General features: G+C 33.6%; 3 protein-coding genes across 3 annotated transcripts; 2 read left to right on the top strand and 1 right to left on the bottom strand.

Moving 5' to 3' along the window:
• LOC106106177 lies at positions 1-2,512 on the top strand (the record flags this gene model as incomplete). Its single annotated transcript, XM_013286724.1, has 2 exons — positions 1-218; positions 1,036-2,512. Coding segments are annotated over 2 exons (312 nt in total), but the record flags the coding sequence as incomplete, so codon positions are not given.
• A 731-nt stretch (positions 2,513-3,243) lies between these two features.
• LOC106106349 (zonadhesin-like) lies at positions 3,244-17,693 on the top strand. Its single transcript, XM_013286930.1, has 28 exons — positions 3,244-3,314; positions 6,555-6,632; positions 7,215-7,394; positions 7,603-7,800; positions 8,189-8,377; positions 8,475-8,648; positions 8,908-9,096; positions 9,355-9,552; positions 9,730-9,924; positions 10,017-10,220; positions 10,340-10,522; positions 10,626-10,820; positions 10,925-11,107; positions 11,873-12,049; positions 12,184-12,363; positions 12,444-12,626; positions 12,828-13,025; positions 13,323-13,517; positions 13,787-13,960; positions 14,243-14,431; positions 14,796-14,990; positions 15,140-15,334; positions 15,877-16,029; positions 16,224-16,394; positions 16,535-16,723; positions 16,810-17,007; positions 17,184-17,378; positions 17,526-17,693. The coding sequence occupies exons 2-28, from the start codon at positions 6,566-6,568 to the stop codon at positions 17,579-17,581; spliced, it is 4,803 nt and encodes a 1,600-aa protein (XP_013142384.1). The 5' UTR covers positions 3,244-3,314; positions 6,555-6,565; the 3' UTR covers positions 17,582-17,693.
• Positions 17,694-18,892: 1,199 nt separating this feature from the next.
• On the bottom strand, positions 18,893-19,847 carry LOC106106256 (inducible metalloproteinase inhibitor protein-like). Its single transcript, XM_013286809.1, has 2 exons — positions 19,709-19,847; positions 18,893-19,190 (listed from the first exon to the last, which is right to left on the bottom strand). Exons 1-2 carry the CDS (start codon positions 19,794-19,796, stop codon positions 18,931-18,933), a joined length of 348 nt encoding a protein of 115 aa, XP_013142263.1. The 5' UTR covers positions 19,797-19,847; the 3' UTR covers positions 18,893-18,930.
• Between the last annotated feature and the right edge of the window lie 4,890 nt (positions 19,848-24,737).

Raw genomic sequence — 24,737 nt, forward strand, 5'->3', positions numbered from 1 at the left:
ATTGGGGTCACTGGGGGCACTGGGGGCATTGGGGGCACGCAGACACTCAACCGCCGGGCAGCCGCGCACGGACACGCACTGAACAACGCACTGGGCACGTTGCCGCGTACCAATAACAGCGGACTGCATGCGACGCTCGCTAGGAAAATTAATACCAACCATAAGAAGAAAGTTACACAGCCTATTATGGCGTATGATGAAATTCCTGGCTTGCAAAGGTAAGCATTGGTGTATTTTATTAAAAATATTAAGAAACTGTAATAATTTTAAACTGTGTGTGTGTGTTTTATGAAAAAATAGAAACTTAGAAACAGTTAATTAATTAAAAATTATACAATTTATAATTTCTCATTGTACTTAAAATGCATTGTTTTCTAAACAATAAAAAAATGCTGGGCCTTATATTTCTGACAACTTACAAATACACATAGCAATATTTCATTTGAATAATTTAGTAAATTCATATAAAATTTATTTAGAACAATACAACTATTTTCTCCGTATTCGTATAAGAACATTGGGATTTCGATTAATGTTAGCCAAATAACACTATTAATTTGTAAATTTTCTCTCTTATTGGGTCTTACAATTTATTGCTTAGAATACAATAGGGTTGGGACTGAAACAATGTAATCGTGGGGTAAATAATTCGATTTTAGTAAAGTACAATGTAATGTTTTTACCCAACTGAGATATGGCAACTTTGAATAAATTGAGATGTAATTTAGGTTTGAAAATGTTGATAATAAAATTTCCAAGAATATAAATTCAGTCGTTATTGTATTTAATAAAGTTAGTAGAAACTAGCCCTGGGCGAGATTTCTAGGGCGTTTTCTTTTAACCAATGTTGAAGAAAGAGCGATTATATTTTGTAAGACTGTAATTCGCTGATTGTGACGCCCTTATCTTACGCCCTGGGCGGCCTAAATCCCTACTCTAACGCCGCCCGTTACAATAATATTATATTATTATGTTGCCAGTCTTACATGTTGAACACATCATATGTCTTTCTATACCTTTTTTTTTCGTCCACAGAGCATCTGACAACGACAACGTGACCTTTGGCAAGAGGAATTTCACTGGCTTCAGTTATAATCAATCGCCCGTTGAAACGACCACAGAACTATAGTCTCACGTAGTGGTAAGGACAATAATAAGTTAAGTGAAATTCAAAGAAAAGTGATACGACCCCGTCCTTTAGCGCTAGATGTGTTCAACGAATGTTTATATTTTTGTACGATTATAACCGAGCGTCTATTTTGTGTTGATAACGAATTTTTTTTAGGTAATTTGAAATTAAGCAACAAAGATTTACATACATAGAACTTTGTGAAAACATTTTTTTTTTTCAATTAATTTTATTTCACTCATTCAGAATGAACGACTGAAGATTATTAAGCAACGTATCTTTTATAATTCGGATATCTTTTCTTCTCTATTTTCCATCTTTTATCTTTTACTTTAGTAAAAAGACTGATATTACGCGCAATTATTAAAATTTAATGTACATTAAAATATTTAAAGTGCGCTATAACTCAAATTTATGATTTTTTTTAATTGAAGTTGATTGTTTTTATATTAAATATGAATATTTTTATACACATAAAGGGTATGTATGTAATTCTTTGCTTATGTAGTACTTAGTGTGCCTAGTCCTTTCCACTGGTGAACAAAATGTTCATAATATCGAGTTTTGTATATAATAGAGGCATTATATTTGTAAATGTATTATTTCTTTTTAATAAGACCTTACGATGAGCTACGGTTTCTTGTTTGTAATTTTGTTTGCAAGTTAGGTACTGACGTTTTTTAATTAAGTAATATATTTCCGCTTGTAAATAAAATAAATGTTTGCTAGATTAATATTTCTCAATGTGTGTAGATCATATAATTGAATTTGGATTTTATGTAAATATATCTTTTTTTTCTTTTTCTTGTAAACGACTTGGTTTCTAAGATTCAAATTGTTACTCAAATTGTAGCGTTTTTTTTATTAGTTTGTTCCCTAAAACGTTGATCAGAGAAGAGAAAAGACTTTAGAAAACTGTTTAGGGATTTTAAGTTGAAATGAATCAATTTTTGAGAAACCTGTCGTAAAATGTCAAATGAATTATCCACTGTTCTATGGTCTGGAATACCAATTGTATAATTTTCTATACTGTTTAATAATTATAAGTCAAGAGGCACTTTTGACAATAAAATGCTTTGCGGGTTGCAAAGTATAAAATATTTATATTGAGATTTTTTACCCGTGTGTTATGTGTACGAATTATGTGCCAGTTATTTTAATTTTTTAGTCTGTAGACAATATATAAAATAATGAACCTTAGCATAATAAAAAAAGCTCATTTTTCTTCTAATATTTTGTATAGAATCGGCTTCAACAAAAACTTCGTGCCAAACGTATAGAATTTTTAATCAATATTATTTTAATATTTATTTTAATTTCGGATCGGTTGATTGTAAATGTTACCTACAATATTTACATTATTTTGTAAATTGTAAATGTTTTTTTATCGATTATTTTTAATACATTTGTGCAAAAAGTGTATTATATTTGTTAATATAATTTCGAATAAATTAAATTTTATTGTCAAAATAAATGTTTTTATTTCTTAATCTGTTTTTTAATTACCAACCGCCACACAAATATGAATACGAATTTTTGGATGGATGAATTAAGTACCTCCTTCTTTTGGGAAGTCGGTCAAAAAGTCAATCGTATCGAAATTTATAACTTCACTGTAATACTTGTATATGTTCAAATAAGCTTTAGTTTGTTTCTTCAATGAGAATGAATTAGGTGACTTACCTCCAAATTCAATGGATTGATTTTCCTTTTATTTTTGCCATCGGTATATAAAAATTAGTAGCCTTACAAATAAACGAGGTGTAAAGTTAAACTTAGGAATTAAATTAGTATAACCAAAATTTGTACTAATATTTCCTTATACTATACTCAGTGTATTCCTAAGGTTAATTTTATACCTCGTTTATTTGTAAGGCTGTAGGTAACCAGTTTCACGTGTGCTAAATAAAAGAACAATTACATTTTCAATGAATATATTACCTTAACCTCAATTTAAACACACGAGATAACAGGACTCAATTTTCAAATAATTCAATTCAAATTTAGTTATAGAAATAACATATTTTTTATCAAACGTCGTGAACGTTTTTAATCAGAAGTCATAAATCGAGTATATAATTTAACTCGGTAATTAATTTTAAATTCAGTTGCATCAAAACTGTCAGTTGTGTTGGATGATTACATAAATATAGTAGTTTTTAATATTAAATACCTAATCTGAAAGGTAAGTTATATTAAAAATGTTTTTATAAGCACGATAACAAATCAATTTATGTTACAGAAATAAATTTACGTTAAAATTTGATTAAACATGAGCTTCGATTAATACAAATGATTTTCGGTCTTAACTACTACAAGATTACAATGATTTTACATTGACAAAGCAATAAATATTGCTTTATTATTTTTGGAAAATTAAGTATTGAAATAAGACAAGACGAAGGAGGAAAATAAATTTAGATAATCGCAAGGCAATTATACTGAACTGTTATTATCTAACCGCCTTAAAAAACTTCTTATAATTTCACTTGCAATGAAGGTTATTTTTAATTTTTTTACAAACATCTGATTTTGTTTCGATATACCTTTAAGAGAAATTGACATGAATGGTTTAATAATTGATTTTTTTATTGATCGAATAACGGTCTCATTTCTTTGGTAATCGAGCAAATATAATTTCATCTGAAACTCGGATCATATCAAAGAGTATTTGATGTTATTTTTGTTTAACCAATTCAAAGAAAAACAGTTTTATGTCAGCTTTGATCTTTTATATGTCTCAATATTAAATATTCATGTTTTATTTCGATTACCAAAAACAGTTAAAAATTTTTGGACCCAATCTTCAAGTAATAGAATATAATACATACATCTTCAACTTAAGTTGAACAAAACCGGATTACTTTTATCCACGAATTAGACAATTGTTAATTTGCCGTGAATAATAATTGCGCTACAAACGTGTCTACACGAGGAAAATAGATTATAATCGTGACTCACGTTTACACTGACCAATGTTTACATCGATAACTTTTATAACATCTAATGAAATTTAAAAAAAAATTATAATATTTTTTTACATATGACCAATAGTTAAATGAACAGTTCTATTACAAAGAAACCTAATCTATCTGTATCTATACTTCTATACTAGTTTTATTAAATAATTAATCATCCATTTATCTATACTATTATAATAAAGCGTAAACACACACTTCTTTGTTGCCTTAAATGTCAGCCATTACAGCACATTTTTGAAAATTTTTATTTTTTTTTTATAAAAAGCCCTACACTAAAGACACGCTTTAGGCTATATATTTTAACGCCTTTAAACTTAGGGGTAAATAAATTGGAAAAAACACTAATTTGGGAAAGGGACTATAAACAAGCTGCGAACATTACGGAATCAAGGTAAATAGTAACAGTAATTTTGACATCTACAATAGAGAATTTAACAAATGTAAACAATATAATAAAGTTTGTCATAATTCCATGCGAATAAAGCCGTACGGTAACAGATAGTGTAAAACATACATTCTCTTATTTAACAGTAAAATTCTTTGCATCGTAATTTTATTTCTGTGCGTAGACAAATTATATCCATTTATACGGAATCGTCTGGATTTACTATTCTCAGTTAAGTGAATATTTAAAGGATAGTGCTGTGAGACCCGGGACGTTAATTAAGTCGTTATACCCGAGGGTCACTTGTTCTGTAATTCACTAAAAGGTTGATCCATTTAAAACTATAGACCTACTAAATCAGGTATTATATCTACACCTTTGTACCACTTTAACCCTTTAAATGCTGACTCAAACCGGTAAAAGGAATTCAAATCCATTAGTTCAATCAATCTCACTAATCACTGATATTATAAATGCGAAAGTTTCGATGGATGGATGTTTGTTAGTTTGTAGCCTAAACTGCTGAACGGATCTGGAAATTTGGCATAGACGTAGAGCATAGTCTGGAAGGAGACATAGGCTACTTGCTTTTGTTTTTGTAATTCCACTCGGACGAAGACGCGCGCGAAAGCTAGTGTTCGAATATTATGAAATACACTACCTTGACCTTGGAATGCTACTTCTTAATAATTAGTAAATGCCAAATTTAAGATGCATGTTTGGATGAATGTTTATTATAGTTTGTAGCCTAACTAAATTTGGCATAGTTATGAAGGATAGTCTGGTCGAACACATAGGCTTTATTAATTTTTTTTTACTTCCAAGCGGATGAAGTCGCGGGCGAAAATTAGTTAATATTATATAACTACAAGAATGTCATTGGATGATAAATATCCATTCACCATCTGTGTAATTAGCGATTTTTTACACGTCTCGTAAAATTTGATATCTAATTAATGATTTTTCAACCTCGTTACCGTATTTTAGATTAGTTCTCAATATAGCACCTACTGTATGGTAAAATGTAATGTAAGTTCAATGACTTGTTACATTTATAATGATGAAAACAAAATTGTAAAATATTCAGTGACTTATTTCATAAGCAAATAAAATTGTATATTCTGAAAAATATCAAAGAAAATATATTACTAATAACCGTATTTACAGAGATATTAACGCACATTTGATGTTTGTCGCCATTATTTTAGTGCCTTTAGAATACATTTGTTTGATTAGGTGGAGTATGGAAATATGAAATAACTTTTAGGGATCATTATTAAAACAAAAAATCAACTTAAAGTCGATGCGATCAAACTCTTATCGAAACATATTGTGCCTGAATGTTGGAAGAGTAAAGATTTTTATTTTAACAAATAATTAACTGATTGTGTTCAATAATCTTACTAATATTGTAAATGCGAAAGTTTAGATGGATTAATGTTTGTAGCCTAAACGGCTGAACGGATCTCGATGAAATTTGGCATAGATGTAGCGGGTAGTCTGGAACACATAGGCTACTTACTTTTCTTTTTTTGAATTGCACGTGGACGGAGTCGCAAGGGAAAACTAGTTTAAAAAATATGCAGAAAAGAACCCATTATACGCTTGGTTTTTCTGCATTTGTAAATAGTAATGTTGGCATTTGAGAATTGCCGGTTCTTTCCCGGTAATGAATCAGTCGTATCATTACTTCAAACAGAAGGTAGACACAAGTCGTATAGTAATGTTGTGTAGCTTTGATTAATGTTATTTTTACAAAAATGTGTGTTGACATTAAAGTAGTAAATGTGTTGGTTTTTACATCTCAAGTGATAAATAACGCATGAATAAAACATCATTGATGTTTTTACTAAGTGAAGTTTCTTATAACTAGTATTTTTACCTAATCTAATTAACTCGAAGCCTGATAGAATTATTAAAATTTAAAATACTATTAAGTACGGAACTTCTAAGAACTTAATGTATGCGAGTGTTGAATCAGATGTTTTTTTTCTTTTATGTCTATTTGTTATGTAAATTTTTATGATATAAACGTGATCATATTTTGGATATGTTCCAGTCGAATGCAGTATGTTGATACTTTATATATTTCTGATACCAGTGGCTACCGTGTATACAATATGCACAGGAAAACCTGGTGAGTTAATTGACATATACTCTAACCAGTAACAACATAAAGATTACCATTTAACAAAAAAATGTTGGATAACAATTATGACTCATCGAAAAAATAACACGTTATACGATGAGAGATATCGAAACGAATTCTTTTTTTTATTATTACCCAAATAACATTTATTTAATAACAACCCCTGTTTAACATAGTTATTAAAACTAGATTTATACTTCATCTTCTGATATAAGTGCTAGTTCTAGACTTCCAGCAACTTCTAACAATAAAAATGTGTATAACTGAATTCAATTGACAATTGTATTTACAAATGTCCAGTCTAATAATGTCGCTTTTATCTATGGATTTATTTTCGAACGTTTAAGTTGATATAAAATGCATATTCGTCTCAATTAAACCTGTTATCACAGCTTTGTAAAGGACAAATTGTTTAATTTCTGTTATAATTTCTCATTTCCATTGAATTCAACCTTATTTATTTACAAATAAAGTGAAATTTCATCTAAATTGGTTTAATTACAAGATAGACCAAAAACAAATGAAAAGCTAGTCAACCTTATTTTAATTTTAAATTAAAATTGTTTGCAGAGCCAACATGTGGTCAAAATGCGTCATACGTAGACTGCCCTAACGCCTGTCCAGCAACTTGTAAATCTCCAAACGAAGGGATTTGCAACAAGAAATGTGAACCCAAAGGATGTCGATGCAACCCCTCATATCTCTTATCTAAACCAAAAGGAGAATGCATTCTTCCAAAGGACTGTCCGGGTAATATTAAAATATGTGATTTCAAACATAACTTAGTGGTCAGTTAGGCTTTTTTTCCAGAAAACGACTACTCTTCAACAACTTTTTAATATTCCTGAAATCGTCAATGGTATTTTTTCAGCCACAAATAGATGCTTACGAGTATCACTATCGCATATTCAATAGGGTTGTATTCAATTTAAGTAAATAATTGCTTGTTTCATTTCAGGTGGCAACCCTTGTCCTCAAAATGAGACTTTTGTTGCTTGCAATATAGGATGTCCGACCAACTACTGCCCGGTTGATGATAGTCTTGCGATTCTTATATGTGACCCAGCGTGGCCATGTCCCGCAGGATGTTTCTGTAAACAGAATTACAAAAGGAAAAGTGTGAAAGATCCTCGTTGCATACTAGCTTCGGAATGCCGTAAGTAATAATGTGCTAAAACCTCTGATACAAGAGCGATTATGTTTTGTTCAAAACAAAATTACAAACTTTCTTTTGTGTAATTTTTAAAGATTTTATGTATCAAACCAAGATCAAGAAATTGAACACTGAGGGTATTTTACAAAATTTAAATATAGCATTTAATTTGTACCATTTTTATATTGAAAATCGAATCTCTTCTTTAGGATTGTTGGTCTTTGTAACCTAAACGGCTGAACGGATCAATGAAATTTGGAAAACATGTAGTGGATAGTATAGTAATAATAATCGTTAATACCACGCGAAGAAAGTCGCAAGTCGAAAGCTAGTTAGTTATAAAGTTTCCTTAGAATTACAAAAAAAAAATCACCGTTAATTTTGTTTCTAGCCCCACTAAAATGCACTCGTCCTAATGAGGAATGGAATTCATGTACCAACTCGTGTCTGCGAGAGAACTGCTATGATTTGAAGGAAAGTCATATTTCTTGTAAACCATGGGGTTGCGAGCCACGATGCGCCTGCAAACACGGATTTTACAGAAATGATTCTCGTATCTGTGTACCTGCATCTCAATGTTGTAAGTACAAACAAGTTATCACGACTAGTCCTACCCACGTATATGAGCCAAAGAATCGACAACAATTTGAGGATTTTTATGTTGTTTTGTTTTTCAGTTCCAGAAGAGACTTGTGATGTAAAACCTGAGTGTAAACGAACTTGTGCTCAACCAAACCCTGAAAACTGTTCTTATGAAACGGTAACTGAAAATGTAAAAGGCTGTAAATGTAAACCAGGATTCATATTATCTGATAAGGATGGAGATTGCATAGAAATAGAAAAGTGTCCACGTAAGTATTATTTTTATAGTGCACAAGAATTCCGACCGCTAGTAGAATAGAAAAAAGGTGTCAAATCGTAGGAATAAATAAGCGACAAGCAATTTTACTTTGTATAGAGGGGCAGAACCTCTTAGTGGTGAAAGTAAAATAATGAGAGAAATAATGAATAAATGATATCGATAATCGGCAATCGCGGTAGTTGTGTGTGCACCTGCTGTAAATGGAACTGCTTGTAAATGTTACTACCGTCATTGTCATTTCTTTTCAGAACAATTAGGATGTAACAATGATCCTAACGCTGTAGTTACATCTTGCCCACCTCCCTGTCCAGCGACTTGTCAATCTCCAAGAGACGCACCCTGCAAGAAAATGTGTTTAGACGTTGGTTGCAGATGTAAAAACGGATTCATATTGTCCAAGTTAAACGGACTTTGTATAAAACCGGAAAATTGCACAGGTTTGTGAGACTATAAGCCATTTCACCTTTAACGTTAAACCATTAGTTTGTACTTAAAAAATTAAGACCCGACCCAAATTACTACTAACATTCCGGGGAAGAAAAAGAATTGAACCTTTCATTTAAAAAAAAATAATTAAGATTACAAGCTGAACAGATAAACGGCTAAACAGCCTGTGTATAATAACTTTCTTAGTCCGGCAATAAAAAATGATTTTGGGATATCTTTTGTGCATTCTTGCTAATACATTTTCCCAGGTGGTGATCCTTGTGGTAAAAACGCAACATTTTCAAGCTGCAGCAACAGATGTCCGTACAATTATTGTCCAAAGGACGACTCCCCAACGAGCTACGACTGCTTACCGGAATCGCCATGCCCTGCTGGTTGTATTTGTAAATTGAATCACAGAAGAAAGAGTATAGTAGAAGACCGATGTATTCTTGCATCAGATTGTCGTAAGTTTTCTTAAACATTTCGTAAAATAATTACAAAGACCATACTCTCCGGGCAAGAACGAAACCAATCAAGCCGTTTACAGTATACGCACTTGGAAACTAATGCAATAAACCAAACGTAGTCGTATTATTTATTAAGCCTATTTATGAATAGTTAAATATATTTTAAAATTCCAGCTCCAGTTAATTGCACAAGACCCAACGAAGTGTGGAGCTCCTGTCCGTCTGCTTGTTTGAAGGAAAATTGTGAAGATGCTGGCAAAAAGCCATCGGTTTGCAATACTCTTGTTCTTAACTGCCAGCCAAAATGTGTTTGCAAACCAAATACCTATAGGGATAAAAATAAAGTGTGTGTGCCAGTCGATAAATGCCGTGAGTATATGTTCCTTACATTTTTCATATCTAATTATTCTCAGACTATTATATCTTTTGTTATTCTTGTAAATCGATTTATTAATTTGTAGCCGCACCACCACCTATTAAATGCGGAGTCAACGAAGAATATTCAAAGTGCAAAATAAAATGTCCACCGCAATTTTGTAACAATTCATACACTGACTATGGCATTTGCCCAAATGTTACCAAATGTGAACCTGGGTGTAACTGTATTAAGGACCATCTCAGAGATTTTAAAGGAAATTGTGTCCTTAATGACAATTGTCCTCCACGTACGTATTTTTAGTCAAATAAATAATGTTTTAAGTACAACATATTCCAATTTTTAACATCATGAAAATAATGCCATAAATGAAGTCTTCACAAAATTATGTTAGCATCTTCTTCACAGCACCGACTCCTTGTGGCGGCAATGCGACATCAACAGACTGTGCTTCGGCATGCCCTGCCACCTGTGAGACTCCAAAACCGGAATTTTGCATAGACCTATGTAAACCAAATGTCACGTGCCAGTGTATGCCTTCTTATGTCTTATCACCAAACGGAAACTGCATTTTGCCGGAGGACTGTCCAGGTATTTTCTAATAATGTTTTTCACAGGGCTTTCTTAATTTTGCATTTTAGGACAATGAGATTTATTTCTAACGTTTAGAGGAAAACTATGTCTTTTGTTAAAGCCCCACCACCACCTGTATGTAGTGAGAATGAAGTATCAATAATTTGTAAAACACGGTGCACATCTGATTCATGTGACAGTGGAAAGCCAAAAGGATTTTGTAGGCCAGGCCCTTGTCGTCGCGATTGCATTTGTAAAGAAGGCTATGCACGAGATTCAAATGGGAAATGTATTCCAAAAGAAAAATGCCCCAAAAGTAAGTATTTCAGCTTCAAAATGTATGAACCTTCATAGATATTCAAACATATACATTTTGGGTTTTTATTTCTATGGGTTTAGTAAAGTTTGAATTATTCGCAGTACCAACTCCTTGTGGCGCTAATGCGACACACACAGACTGCGCATCATCATGCCCTCCCACTTGTCAGACTCCAAAACCAGGCATCTGCCCAGCGGTATGTAAACCTAACGTAGAGTGCAAATGTAAACCTTCTTATGTCCTATCACCAAAAGGAGACTGTATTCTACCAAAAGACTGTCCAGGTATTTTAATATCTTCATTGAACGATTGCTTTTAGATTTTTCTTTCACCACAAAGCTTTTGATGATTTTTAATTACTTAATGGTAATAAAACAGGAACAACTAGAAGTTTAATTATATTATTCACAGCACCTTGTGGTGGAAATAAGACATACACAGACTGCGCTTCATCATGTCCTCCCACTTGTGAATCACCAAAACCTGGTCCATGTGCAGCCGTGTGTAAAGCTAACGTAACCTGCCAGTGCAAGCCTTCTTATGTCTTGTCACCAAAAGGAGATTGTATTTTGCCAGCAGACTGTCCAGGTATTTTTTCTAATAGTATTTTTATCAACAGTTGTTTTAATTCTTATTATAGTTATTTTTAGAATCATAACTAATTAGTATTAAAATATGAGTAAAAACTTCAAAAGGTATACCTAATTAACGGAAGATAAATTTTATCACTCGCAGCACAAACTCCTTGTGGCGGTAATGCGACACACACAGATTGCGCTTCATTGTGTCCTCCCACTTGTCAGGCTCCAAAACCTGGCATCTGCGCAACGGTGTGTAAACCTAACAAAAATTGCAAATGTAAACCTTCTTATGTCCTATCACCAAAAGGAGACTGTATTCTACTAAAAGACTGTCCAGGTATTTTAATAATATCTTCACTTAACGATTGCTTTTAGATTTTTCTGTACCCACATAGTTTTTGAAGTATTTTTAAATACTTAATGATAATAAAACAGGAACAACTAGAAGTTTAATTATATTATTTACAGCACCTTGTAGTGGAAATAAGACATTCACAGACTGCGCTTCGTCATGTCCTCCTACTTGTGAATCGCCAAAACCTGGTCCCTGTGCAGCGGTGTGTAAACCTAACGTAACCTGCCAATGTAAGCCTAGTTATGTCCTGTCACCAAACGGTGACTGTATTTTGCCGGAAGACTGTCCAGGTACTTTTTCTACTAATATTTTTTCTCAACGATAGCGTGTAAACTTTTTTACCTGCAAGTAGTGATAATTCTATTGCTTAGTAATAGATTCTTTGAAATACAATTTATTGTTAAAAAAAGGAATTAATTCTCAGCACGACCTTGTGGCGGCAACGCGACACAGACAGACTGTGCTTCGTCATGTCCTCCCACTTGTGAATCGCCAAAACCTGGTCCATGTGCAGCGGTGTGTAAACCTAACGAAACCTGCCAATGTAAGCCCGGTTATGTCCTGTCACCAAACGGAGAGTGTGTTTTGCTACAGGATTGTCCAGGTACATTATTTGCTAAATCAATTAACGTTATCAAAAATATGGTTTTTCGGTTTAACATTTTTATAAAATTTTATTTCCAGCACCACCTACATGTGGTGGCAATGCAACATTAGTTGATTGCGCTTCGTCCTGCCCATCTACTTGTCAGACGCCTGATCCACAATCCTGTATAGCGAAATGTAATTCCAACAGCTGCCAATGTAAGCCTTCATATATTCTTTCGAAACCAAAGGGAGAATGTATTTTACCGGTAGACTGTCCAGGTATGTTTAAACATAGAAGACTTCCTTTACTGTTAGCTTTTTTTTGTTTATCGCTATTTTGAAAGCTAAGTGATGCTTTTCATGGTATCAGTTTATTTTTTTCATGCAATAATTCGTATAACATGCAATTTTTTTTTAAGAATATGTTACGTTACCTTGGTGGCAAGACCCTTCAGCTTTCTATAATTTTATTTATTTCAGGAGGTACCCCATGTTCGCAGAACGCAACGTTTTCATCATGTAATGTGAAATGTCCGAATAGTTATTGTCCCGTAGACGACAGGCAGGGGATTATCATATGTGATCCCCCTCGACCCTGTCGCTCGGGATGTTCATGCAAACTGAATTATAAATTGAAGAGTATTAAAGAACCACAATGTATACTGGCTGAAGAGTGTCGTAAGTGTTATTTTATTACTTCGCACCTTTCTAGTAAATGTAATCCATTCATTAATTTAGTACTCTGTTAATTTAAATACGCTTCATCATCGATATTGTGTACCATCTTGGTCTTTTCGTTGTAAGCGCCATCTTTTAGAACAGATTGGACAGAAACAGAAAATCTATTTACTAGTTGCTGATGCTTATAAATAGCGTTAATTTAATTAGAAAAACCATACGCATGAGATTGATATTGTAATATTTCATAGTATTTAAGGAATCATTCTAAATTTTCCTTTCTTTTAATTTTATTAGCACCAGTAAAATGCACACGACCTAATGAGGAATGGAACACATGTCCAACGTCGTGTTTAAAAGAGAACTGCGAAGACCTAAAGTTAACGAACACAGCGTGTAAGCCGTCGCGGACGAACTGTCAGCCGCGTTGTGCTTGTAAAGAAGGATTCTATCGGAACTCTTCGAGAATTTGCGTACCAGCTTCGGAATGTTGTGAGTATGGACAACTATTTCTGGATTTAGCAGTATTAAAAACAGAATATTTGCAATACTGCGTTTTAACATGAGTAGTTTTAAGTTAATTTGATCTTCTAAATGTGTAACTATTTTAAAACTGTATACAAATAGTTATTTTCGTTCATTAGTTGCGTGCAAGGTTTTCGTTTTCGTTCATATGTTAATATCAATTGTGAGAGAGAAAACGGTATGTTTTAATCTCAATAGAGCCTTTAATTTCTTTATATCTTATGTACATCTTATAGTTCCATCAAAGAAGTGTGACATTTCTAACAAATGTAAAGCCACTTGCGACGAACCGAATCCTAAGAACTGTCCTTATCAAGCTGCTACTGAGAACGTGGAAGGTTGCAAGTGTAAACCAGGTTATGTTTTATCAGACAAAAATGGAGAATGTATCAGAATTGAGGAATGCCCTGGTAAGTATAGAATAACATAAATCATACAGTAGGCCACGACATGTTACCAATTGGTTTGACTTGCCCACGTGAAGTGAGATATTATTTTTTACTGGAGTTTACAGACGAATATTATTTAAACCTAGAAAAATGTATTGAACATCCTTAGTATTTAATACAAGATGTCCATTAAATTAAATAAACAGTGTAGGCTTATTTGATACATGAAATAAATTCGTTGAATGAATGGTCCATACATGAATGGTACAAAAGTTGGTAGACTTACTTTTCTGTTTATTTTAGTGGAAACGGGATGCAATGGAGATAGTAACGCTGTAATTACAAAATGCCCTCCTCCATGTCCGTCTACATGTGATTCACCGAATGAAACGCCTTGTAAAAAGAGTTGTTTGCCCGTCGGCTGTAAATGTAAGGATGGATTTATTTTGTCTAAATTAAATGGACTCTGCATTAAACCAGAGAATTGCACAGGTTTGTTGATGTATATTTTTTATCATAGCTTTTAATTTTATTTAAGAATGTTTTTGCGAGAGATAAAGGTGGTTCATAACCTTTCCTGTAGTAGTATAAGAGCGTGCAAACCCTTGTAACTATATTATCGCACAACTGCTTAGTCTCGCTTTGATTTCTATGAGCTTATATGGACGTGCGCACACTACTCGACTTTTACATGTGCATCTAAACAGCGAGTGGGCTGCAAAACAATCGACAATCGCATAACATTTGTGCGTTAGTTTAGTTAAAGGTGTGCGTTCTAACGATATTATAATAACATTCCTTTGTTCCATCCAAGCTTTTTTTAACGAAATTTAATTTATATATAATTTTCTTACAGGTGGTAATCCGTGTAGAAATGGAGTATTTTCCACTTGCACTAACAAATGTCCATACAACTATTGTCCTATAAACGATTCGCCTCCAGATTACAACTGTACGGCAACAAGTCCTTGTCGTTCTGGTTGTGTTTGCAGATTTAACCACAAGAAGAAGAGCATGACTGAAGACCAGTGTATCTTGGCCTCGGACTGTCGTAAGTGAAACTATTTTTTTCATCGCAAACGTTAGTTTAAGTTGATGCCCAAAACCGATGACGTCATGCTAGTGTCATAATTTTGCCATATTAGTATGGTAAAATATTGCACAATCAATAACAAAGGTAATATCTGTGTTTTTATCTAGCTCCGGTTAACTGTACAAGACCTAACGAAGTATGGGATTCCTGTCCCTCAGCTTGTCTAAACGAAGGTTGTGAGAATGCAGGCAAAAAAACTCCAATATGCTACACACTTATATTAAACTGTGATCCGAGGTGTGTCTGCAAGCCTAATACTTACAGAGACAAAAATAATGTTTGTGTACCAGTGGATCAATGTCGTAAGTAGTTCTATACTATACTAATTTTAGAAGTTAGAATAGAGGTCATTATAAAGTTAAAAACATCCACAGCTGAACTATGACTTGCCTTACAAAAATCTTAGCAGCTTTGAGGTTAGGTAAACTAGATACAGTATAGAAAAGCTCAGATGTTTCTGATTGAAACGATCTTAACTTATCTTTCATCCCACATTTCACCCACCATATGCCTAGATCTACGCTTAATGCAATATTATAAATGCGAAAATTGAAATGGATATCCATAGGTGTCGTTGCCCACCTCTGTGTTCACGCCGATCGTGTGTTGCCCCCTTTTCTTATTTAAAAAAAAAGATTGATGGATGTTTCTTAGTTTGTAGCCTAAACTGCTAAACGGATCCCGATGTAATTTAGCGTAGATGTAGGGGAAAGTCAGGAAGAAAACATGGGCTACTTATTATAGTTTTTCTTTAATTCCACGCGATTGGAGTCGCGGGCGATAGCTAGTTGAATATAATTAACAATTAGAAAAGTTTAAGATAAATTGATTGTTTTATTTGCAGCTACTCCACCTGTTGTGTGTGGTGAGAATGAAGTCGAAACGTGCAAATTTGATGACGATGATACTGAACTAAGCGTTTGTAAACCAAAATGTGACTGCAAAGAGAATTACTCAAGAGATTCTAGTGGACAATGTGTTCCTGATACACCTTGCCGTGAGTATTTCAAATATCATGAGTTTAATCTTTCGAATAAAGACAAACATCTTGGAAATAGTCATCATTGTCAACATGATATGAATGGTGAAACCTACATTTTTATCTAAACTATCAAACGACTGTTTAGTGGCGCGCCCTTAGTGATAAAATCAGCAATTTATGATTTTATTTTTATTTTTCTTTGTCTATAGCTCCAAATACTTGTGATGTTCCACCTGAATGTAGACGTACATGCGCCAAACCTAATCCGAAGAATTGTTCTTCTCAAGAAGTATCCGAGAACGAAAACGGTTGTAAATGCAAGCCGGGGTATATTCTGCTAGATAGACACGGTGAATGTGTGAAAATCGAGGAATGTCCATGTAAGTAACTGTGTAAACTATGACGACTTTTTTTAAATGTAATACAGTCGAAATTTTGATTCTTCTTCCATAGTTTACATCTGGTATATTTCCTATTGACATCTGTACAACTGAAATTTTATGATTGTTTGAAATTTTAGCGGATTTAGGCTGCAATGGCGACATCAATGCTTTGGTGACTCAGTGCCCGCCGCCGTGCCCTTCTACTTGCTCGGGTCCTAATGAAATTCTCTGTAGAAAGGCCTGTCTGGATGTTGGATGTAAATGCAAAGAGGGATTCATCTTGCCCGAGCTGAATGGACGTTGTATACCACCAGATGAGTGTAAAGGTTTGTTTCATTAGTTTTGTTCATGTTCAAGATATTGTACAACACGTTCATGTATCTTTTTAATTTAAATATTAATTATATTACAGGTGGTAATCCTTGTGGAAAGAATGCAACATTTTCAAGCTGTAGCAACAGATGTTCCTACAATTATTGTCCTAAAGATGATTCGCCTCCTAACTACAACTGTTCTCTCCCATATCGGTGTCCTTCGGGATGTGTTTGCAATCTAAACTACAGAAGGAAAAGTATTGATGACAGACAATGTATCCTCGCATCCGAGTGTCGTAAGTAACATGTTTTGAAAAATTTAGTAATATATAAGTATCGTAGTCCGCAGTAATTTTAACTGCTACTCGAATAGCTCGCTCGACCGCTGCAATACCACGGACACCCAGAAGTCTGTGTCTCGTAGGCCGAAGTCTAGTCCTTAGTTTAATTATAAAATCTTCTGAATTTCTAGCTCCCGTGAATTGTACAAGACCTAATGAAGTTTGGGACTCTTGTCCATCCGATTGCCTGCAAGAGAAATGCGAAGACGCTGGTAAACCAGCGGTGCCGTGTAATACATTCGTTTTAAATTGCCAACCGAAGTGTGTGTGCAAAAACAACACGTACAGGAATAAAGATAAAATTTGTGTTCCAGTCAACAAATGCCGTAAGTAGCATTGAGTTAATTCCTAGCATGTAGGTACGATTAGGATATAATATTTTTTGATTGAATGGAAACAAAACTGCAAGCTTGCTTTGGAATTGTGTATGATCATATTGAGATTTTTGTTTTTAAAAATGTTTTCTATTACAGCAAAGAAGAAACCAATCCCGTGTGATCCGACACCAATTAACTACTGGAATACCTAAAACAACATAAAACCTACGAAACCTTTTATAAATTTTAATAAAATAACTTTTTTTTTGTTAATGGAGAGCATTTCGAATAATATACATAGAAATTTTAAGCAGAAATATGAAATTAAAGCTGACTAATATAAAACATTTCATTTCCAGATTTTTTGTTAATATCGTATCAAATATAAATTTACGTCTACACTACCTTTGACATCCCTCGAAAAAGGCATAATACAAATGATTTTTAATTTAATCTCAGGACAGATATGCAATTACGATAATATATACAACTAGCTGTTGCTCGCTTCGCCCGCGTTGTATATACTCCTATGTTACTCACAGATAAATTACCTTTCTATAGGTAAAAGCATTTTAAAATTGGCCTAGTAGTTTTTGAGTTATTTTAATACATACAAAAATACAAATCTTTCCTCTTTATAATATTAGTATAGATACGATGTAAGCATTGATTTCGTAATACGAAACCGTACTCAATGAAATATACAAATGAGACAAACAACTACATTATTTGTTGAGTGCTCGGAATCAAATATGAATGTTTACTATTACTTCTTTGGGTAATTCTATTTGCGTAGGACTTTTAAAAGCATTCCGGGAGTATTCAAATAAGGACTACCTCGTTCCTGATATTAGGGTTTGATAGTTAATTTACGTTTAAAAGTATCTACAAGATATATGACGTCATTTCAGTTACTTGATGTTTGTATTTGTACTGGTAAAAGTAGAAGATTATATACAGTAAACATTGCATAAGAGAGGATGTGACGACAGATGGTTATAAGAAGGTATAATAACCGTGTCGACCTTCTTGGGATAAAGGGTACGATGACGAACTTTATAATTTTTACATTAATCCAAATTATTAAATGTTCTTTATTTATTTGTAAACTTATGTAACGACTTCAAAAATGTCTCTGCGGTATTTCAGATGCGCAGTTTTTATTTATTTTATTGCGTGCCTAGCCAGGCTTAGCGAGGTATGTTATATTCATAAGTCTGTGGCCACGTCCAAGGCAATTGAGATTGCCTTATTAATATTTCACCCAGTACTGTGGATTATTTTCCGGTTTTCCGCTTAAGTTAAGATGATTTTAGGCAGTAGGGATTTGAAGCGTATTTTCTGTTAAATACTAAGTAATACTTACATTTTGAACTTGAAATAATTGTAAGACTTGACTCAACACCATGAGTGAAGTCGAGTCAATTTGCACGATACGTTAATGTTAACAAAATATTACTCTAAGGTACAGAGTAATTTAACGGGCTTGTTGAAAATAATAAAAAAAAACTTTCTGATTGCTTTTCAAATAAAAAAACTCATTTATTTCGATAATACAATTTTAACATTTTGATGGATATTGTATTTTTGTTTTCGCCATTTTACAAAGTGAATAGTGGGCGGACGAAAACTGTGTCCTACATTGTTCCTCGGTGACACAAATCCCATTGGAATCTCTTAAGTAGCCGTCAACGCATTCACAAGACGGTTGATAACAATTAGCAGCTATCGAAGGACAAGGAGGTGGGTTGAACAAATTGTCACATTTCTTGTAACAAACCTCCAGAGAACATTTATAGTACTTTTCATTTGCCGGACAATCTGCGAATAGTAAATTTTATTTTACAATTACTGTAAAACTTAGTAATACATAAAATTCTTCTCTAAAGCTACTTTGTTATAAGAAGTTCGTGCAAGACGACAAAACGTCAATCCGCATCAGACCATCGCGGTCTAATGCAATAGTCGAGGCCTTTTAGATAGGTATATGTACGAGCTAATAATATACGACTAAATCAAACAAAAAATGGGACCTACCTACAAGCACTACCATTCAGATAAAAAAAGAATTATCAAAATCGGTCCATTAGCGGCCGAGTTCTGCCGTAAAACACGTAAAAAAAAATACAGACGAATCGAGTACCTCCTTCTTTTGAGTCGGTCAAAAAATTCAATCAAATCGTAATATAATGGCAAGAATTACGAACTGAACTACTAAGTTCTTAAAACATTGTTTTTTTTTTCAGTCAAAGATTTCTATTTGACTTATTTTAATAATCTTTCATAAGTATCTATCCGCATAACTACCAATCAATTTAGGATAGAATAGACAAACTTACCAAACGGCTTCTTTTCATCAACAGGAGATGCAACGATCATTCCAATTATTGCCATGAGGATAACAGAAATAAAAACGTACGAACTCATCGTTGATACAGACTTATGTCGTTGTTATTCACAGACTGATTATAAAATTCAACAATTGTGTTTATATATCGTTTATAATAAGCATTGAGTGTTAGATAATTTAGATGTGATCTCATATTTGTACACAAGAACAAGGAAAATATATGCAGTGAGTACAATATAGCAAAATAGTTGGTAATAACTAGACTTGTCTAATTGAATATGACGGGATTTTACCAAGTTAATTATATATTATTTGTTTTTTTTTTTTATTCTATGAATTCAATTTTATAACGTTATCAAGCAAATAACAATGTATGGAAAAATAATTATAAATAAAATAATAGATTTCATATAACAAAGCTTCGTTAAAAAAGGTTTACGGTCTTATCAAAAAGATGATAAGCCGCTTAACAATTTGCTTTATTTGTAAAAGTATTTATCTAAAAATAACTCGCCATTAAGTTTGTTTTAAGATTGCTTTATCATTTTTTATAATAGTTTAAACATAAAATTGTCCTGTTTAATTACGATTTTAATAATAGTCATAGCGTGAATCAACACCCAGAGGACCTATCACAAATGTTTACATTTACAAGGACATTTTCGTAACGTATCGTGTGGTAATTGTTGTACATTATGTCCGATAGAGCGTTGATGTAATAAATGCTTGAATTAAGAGTACAAGGAAGTATATCTGACATAAAAGATAATCTACTAAAAGTAGGGGCGTTGAGTCCTAACGGTTAGGGTCTTATCTAAACTTGCTGACTTGAATTACGGTCAAAAGCACAGCATCTGTCGTTTATGGAAAATGGACTCTAAAGCACACCAACAAGATTCAATTTACGGTTATGTTGCAATGTTTAAATTAGTTTTATTTTAATATTTAATTAATTTATTGACTATAACATTACAGAAATGTAATTATTTTATATGTTGTTTATTTTAGTTCCAGGTATTTTATTGAGTTATTTTCATTAAACTTGATTATATGAAGCTATGACTCCTTGTAAGTTAACACTTACAAACAGCGTAAAAACAACACAACTACTAAAAATTATAAACCATAAAGCACTATTATGAAAAGAAACTTAAATATTATTGTCTTATTGATCGCCTCTGAAGGAATGTAGTAAATTAAATACTTAGTACAAAAAAATATTTATAGCTAAAGCAAAAAAACTGGATAAAGATTTAATATTTGACGTATACAAAAAGTTACCCATACTCACGAAATAAATAGCTTTTATCCTAGAAATAGTGTGGCAAAGCTGATACTAGATAATCCATAGAAATACGGGTGTTCGGACTTAGCAGACGGCAGCGGAGCTTATCTAAACTTGCTTACTTGAATTACGACCGGGCCCTCAGAAATTTCAACACGATCAATGTAAAACAAACTCTGAAAATAATTTAATAGAATCTATTTTAGAATAGGATGTGGGTTAAATTGAATTTTAAGTCCGAAATTGGAACGAGAACAATTTAAATTTAATTCGGACGTAGAAGTCATTGGTGTTTTTTTATCATATTCTTGGTGTAATGTGGTATGCATCATCCAATCACAACTCAAAACTATAAAGGTGTGTACTGACTAACGTTACGAGGTGTAACGTTCGCATCGAGCGAATCATGCTCGCTGGTATCCCCGTAACACTTTGTACGGTATGCATCGTCGTAACTCTATACCACATAACCTCGGTCAGTAGCCACCTTAAGGTTCATAAATGCATTTCTACCATTGAAATACGAGTAGGAAATAGAGATGTATAGGTTTTCATATTCAATTCATGCAAAGCACTTTCCCTACCTATTATATCTTTTCGAATAAAAATCCATGTAAACCGTTTGCATTCGTTTAATTCATTCGAAAATTTTGCGTAATTCAAAAGCCTTTTTATGATTTTAATTAAGTATTCTTTTTATACGAATAATATTCACGACAAAGCTTTCATTAAAAGGATATTTCGTTTGCTTCAACGAACATTTTCTTTTGTAAATAACCGCCATTACATAATAATGTTAAGTAATGGCCCGGCCGAGGTACATTTTGCCTAATGATATTTTTACACGAGTGTTTTCCTTTTTTTAAATTAGAAATGTCACAATAACAAAGGTATATACCCAAAAGATGCTATTATAATACAAATATACGAGTAGGTCTATTTCTTTGTATTTGTGGAATTCAAATTTTATGTGAAGACAAATTTAATATTTACTAAGTATCTTTTTAACTCCTTGAAACGATCCTGAGTGCAGCTGTCCTCCTTACCTAGAGAATCGAAAAATGTGAAATGTAAATGAAAATTACGTCTAAAAAGACCGAATAAAGTTACTGCCTCCTCTAGGCCTAGCTTAAATCAGATGCTAATGTAGTTTAGGGTATAATTTTTCCTTAATTCAGAATATAATGTCGCACTAATTACATGACCTTAACATATCCAACTTACGGCGTGCGCAGTCATTTTTAATTCATTACGAGAGACTCCATTAGGCTTAGGATCTGACTTTGTAAATAAATTATATTGCTAATGCTTTAATGCAGGCACATTAAAGAGTTTTGTAAAGTATGATAGAAGTGGTTTATGGTTTATTCCATTTAGATTATCTATTCCCATTTCATTCGAAATAGGGGAAAAATCATTTTGCCCGACTGTAGGGAGAGTAATTTTAATCAGGTATAAGTATGTTTTAGCAATAAACAATAACATTTAACAGTGGTAGTGCCCGCTTTAACATCTTAGCACTGCAGGGCCGGCACGCCCGGTGTAATACCACGACCACACATAAGACAGGCGTGAAATGGAACCAATTCCGTGTTTCGTCTGATGAGTGTGGTGCCGGAGGCCTATTTTAAGCCTCTTCTCTTTACCACCCTTTTCATATGAGAGGATGGGAAGGGGAAGTGGATTTAATGATGGAGATGCATAGGAAGAGGAAATATCCTCCTTATGTGCGTCTCCTCCTCCGTCAGATAAGGGTAGGCAACGCAACTGCAATTGCAGATGTCTATGGGCAGCGGTGGCTTTGCCATTTTGCCGGATTCAGGTGACCGCTTGCTCGTTTGCTATCTAATGTTACAAAAAACAACATTTTGCAACAACAAGCAATCGGCCACCTGAATCCGCCAATATCGCGAAGCGACTGCTGCCCACAGACTTCCATAATTGCAGATGCGTTGCTTACCCTTATCCGACGGAGGAGAAGACGAACGTAAAGAGGACACTTTCCATAAAGGACACACACACGGGACTTAAATTAGGCCTCCGGCACTACACTCATCAAACGAAACACGGAATTGCTCCCATTTCAAGTCTGTCTTCTATGTGGTCATGGTATTACTCCGGGCGTGCCGGCCCATTTGTGTTAAGATGTTAAAGCGGGCACTATCACTCTAAAACCTAGACTGTAGATAGAATTTAATCTACGTCGAAATATCAAGTTCAATGGAACTAAAATTACATCTTAATTAGAAGACGCGACGTCTGCGAATCTAGTAACTGTTTCAAAACAAAGTCGTTTAGATCTTCATACGATGTGACTTGTAACTATCTGATATATTACTCAGATATTTATAAAGTCTGTCGATTCTGACTTTTATAACCTAAACTGTTGAATTTATTTTGTCCACTATCATTTTTTTATTATAAGGTGGCAAACGAGCGAGCGGCCATCTGAATTCGCCAAGATAGCGAAGCAATCGCTACCCAAATACATCCGCAATGGCAGATGCGTTGCCTACCCTCAATCAACGGAGAAGGTGACTCATATAAAGAGGACATTTCCCCTTCCTCTGGGTTTATTCCACCGTCAAATCCGCTTTCCTTTCTTTTCGTATAAGAAAATGGTAGGAACGGAAAGGGGCTAATATTTGACCTCCTCTTAAAAGTAGACATAGTGTAATTTAAACAAGCCAAGAGAATGTCACAGACAAGAAAAAATTGGAAGCGATTCCACTGAAAAAGACAATGTCGATCGATGCTGATAATTGTATTCCCCTTTATTATGAAATACAAACAAAAAACGTGAATAAGAATTCACGTAACTTAACAAGAAAACAGCACAAAGCAATAACATCGAAGTATAAACGATGGCCAGATCAAAGTTTCACAAAACACGACTGAAGACTTTAGAAATAAAACAAAGCTAAGAGGAGGAAATTGGAAAAATATCTACGGATATTAGAAGCCGTGGCGTAGAGCGGCTATCCTGCAGTAATCTGATTTTCAGAGTTTTATTTCCCCAGTAGAATGGATCTGGAGGAATCGTTGTTAAACTTTAGCTCCCAGTCTTTGTCTTCCGAATAAAATGTATACATGTCGTTGGGGACATTTATTTCACACCCCTTCAATAAAATGTCATTTGAATAATAATGTACATGCAAGTGTTTTGCACGTGCCAGATATAGGCAAAAGCTATGACTGAGGGATCGCCGTGGGTTACGAAATTTGATACTGACACGCACTGTCTTATGAACTGGTATGCAAGCTACTTTTCCATATTATTAGTTTGTTTATTCCCTCTTTTTGCTCGGTGACTGTTACGATAATCTAATCTAAGTGGGAAGCAAATTTAATTTTTTCACTGTACAAATACATTGGTAGAATCACAAACTCATCGAATGTGTTAGAAAGGTTACAAGTAATAGTTTAAGAGGTTTTTATACAAAATAAATGTAAATAAAAAACAATATTTAATTGCCTGAGGTGAGGTAAAGTTTTAAAATGTGGTCATTAAAACCGTTTCACCGTCAACGCTGTCATACCAACCTGTCCCCTGTGATATATTGTAGGCCCAGGCCTAATTGCCGCTACTGCATGGCACTCGTATGTTTTCTTCTTTTTTATTTGAAACTAATTTTCGCTCGCGACTTCGACCGAGTGGAATTTAAAAAAGTATTTATGCCAAATTTCATCAGGATTCGATCAACCATTTAGGCTACAAATTCAATCAAACATC

The sequence above is a fragment of the Papilio polytes genome, unplaced genomic scaffold (genome assembly GCF_000836215.1).
Source record: "Papilio polytes unplaced genomic scaffold, Ppol_1.0 DF822289.1, whole genome shotgun sequence".
In the NCBI taxonomy this organism is placed as follows: Eukaryota; Metazoa; Arthropoda; class Insecta; order Lepidoptera; family Papilionidae; genus Papilio; species Papilio polytes.